At 50.1% G+C, this 2,500-nt stretch overlaps 1 protein-coding gene across 40 annotated transcripts in view; it reads left to right on the plus strand.

Moving 5' to 3' along the window:
* Positions 1-2,500, plus strand: part of camk2b2 (calcium/calmodulin-dependent protein kinase (CaM kinase) II beta 2) — a 37,648-nt gene that overhangs the window by 14,436 nt on the left and 20,712 nt on the right. For all 40 annotated transcript variants that reach the window (XM_081702673.1, XM_081702676.1, XM_081702685.1 and 37 more), the window contains 4 exons: positions 1,219-1,321; positions 1,462-1,545; positions 2,057-2,151; positions 2,370-2,492. In XM_081702673.1, coding sequence (XP_081558799.1) covers positions 1,219-1,321; positions 1,462-1,545; positions 2,057-2,151; positions 2,370-2,492 — 405 coding nt within the window. The remainder of the gene's footprint in view (positions 1-1,218; positions 1,322-1,461; positions 1,546-2,056; positions 2,152-2,369; positions 2,493-2,500) is intronic.

Here is a 2,500-nt window from a genome sequence, read left to right on the forward strand (position 1 = left end):
CTCCGCCCCAACACCAACACCGCCCGTCCACCCCAACACCACCCCCTCCGCCCCCAACACCAACACCACCCCTCTGCCCCAACACCACCCCTCCGCCCCAACACCAACACCACCCCTCCACCCCAACACCAACTCCACACCAACACCACCATTCCACCCAAACACCACCCCCTCCGCCCCCAACTCCACCTTCTCACTGCTCATGCTGTCCCCCCCTTCCTAACCCACTTTCTCACCCAGTCTATCTACAGCAGAAGGAGCCCAACCTACTTAACACTGTATCAGGCACAATGTGACACAAACACACACACACAGACACACACATTCACACACACAGACACACACATTCACACACACATACCCACTCACACACACATGCACACAGACACACACACACAGACACACACTCACACACACATACCCACTCACACACACACGCACACACACACAGACACACACAGACACACACACTCACACACACATACCCACTCACACACACTCACACACGCACAAACACACACACACACACACACACACACCGGGTTCCAGCTCCCACCTCATCTGCTCCTTCTCCGCTCCAATGCCTGTAGACCTAGTAGTGCAAGCCGGCTCATCTGTACGGCCTGGCCGGTGATTTCCTGTGAGCTGCCGTGTTAAGTAACAGCCGCCTACAGAAGTGAGCTGGTCTGGCACTCACCGGGATTCTGACGTCACTAGATCCCTCTGGAATCCTTGTGAAGGGCATTCAAATTCTTCGTGTGTGTGTTTGCGTGTGTGAAGAGACTGACTTTGTTCCTTATTTTAAGCCAGGTGTACAAAAAATACAATATGGATGTTAATACTAAAATCTGGAGAACGGCAAGGTTAAGTAGTTGCTTAAGGCCACGTGGGTATGTGTGTCTGTACATCTGTACGTGAGTGGGAGGGGATCAGGGGTCGCACTGAGCCACAGGCATGTCTGAACTGTAACTGACACTGTCGCGCTGACTTGGTGTGGTGCCGTCTGCTCAGTTCCTCACGGCCCCAGCGCAGTCTGTGGTTCTAATAATGAATACTGCATGTTATATGGCTATATCAGTGTATCTGCAGTGTTCTCGCATCTGTGTGTGTGTGTGTGTGTGTTGGGGGGGCTTGGTAGAACCTATGAGTCACGTGTAATGTGGTGGTGATGAGAGCACCTGTGATGTCCATGTGATGTCCATGTGATGTCCCTCCCAGCCAGAGAACCTGCTCCTGGCCAGCAAATGCAAGAACGCAGCGGTGAAGTTGGCCGATTTCGGTCTGGCCATAGAAGTACAAGGGGATCAGCAGGCCTGGTTTGGTATGTAACACACACACACACACACACACACACACACACACACACTCAGCTCACACACACTCACACACACACTCAACGCACACACAACATTCAGTGTGGTGAGGGTTTAAGCGTGTTTCTTGTCGTATGGCGATGTGCAGGGTTTGCTGGTACACCAGGTTACCTTTCTCCCGAGGTGCTGAGGAAAGAAGCCTATGGGAAACCCGTGGACATTTGGGCTTGTGGTGAGTCAGGCATTCTCCTTGGCATCGCCATTCCTCTGTCTGTCTGTCTCCCGCTCTCTGTCTCCATGTTGGTCTGTTAGTCTGCATCTCTCTTTGTCTCTGTTTGTCTGTTTCTCTCTCTCTCTCTCTCTTTCTCTCTCTCTCTCTCTCTCTCTCTCTCTTTCTCAGACTCATTTCTTTTTCCTTCTGCCTTTCTCTCTCAACATCTATCTATCTATCTATCTATCTATCTATCTATCTATCTATCTATCTATCTATCTATCTATCTATCTATCTATCTATCTATCTATCTATCTATCTATCTATCTATCTATCTATCTATCTATCTATCTATCTCGTTCTTGTTCTCCCACATCACTGCCTTAAAGCTGTTCCAGACCTTCTGAACCCTCGGAAGATGCCTGGTTTTGAATGGTTTTGCCTGATTTTCACTGGGTCTCACCCTGCCATTAACAGTCCCAACACCGTCCCTTACCCGAGGCTTCCGTTCACATTGACAATCTCTGCGCAGGGGTGATCCTGTACATCCTGCTGGTGGGTTACCCTCCCTTCTGGGATGAGGACCAGCACAAACTCTACCAGCAGATCAAAGCTGGAGCGTACGACGTAAGTGCTGACACTTCGTTATGATGCTCCTCCAGCCGCACTTCCCAATGAAACACTCTGTTCTTATTTCTTCTGTGTGTGTGTGCATGTGTGTGTGTGTTTCTGTGTACGTGTGTGTGTGTGTTCCTGTGTACGTGTGTGTGTGTGTATGTGTGCGTGTATATGTGTGTATGTGTATGTGTATGTGTATGTGTGTGTGTGTGCCTGCTGTTCTGTAGTTTCCTTCTCCAGAGTGGGACACAGTCACCCCTGAAGCCAAGAACCTCATTAACCAGATGCTCACCATAAACCCAACCAAGAGGATCACGGCTCAGGAAGCCCTGAAACACCCGTGGGTCTGTGTAAGTGG

This window comes from Electrophorus electricus, chromosome 19 (assembly GCF_041902795.1).
Source record: "Electrophorus electricus isolate QZ-2024a chromosome 19, ASM4190279v1, whole genome shotgun sequence".
Classification (NCBI taxonomy): Eukaryota; Metazoa; Chordata; class Actinopteri; order Gymnotiformes; family Gymnotidae; genus Electrophorus; species Electrophorus electricus.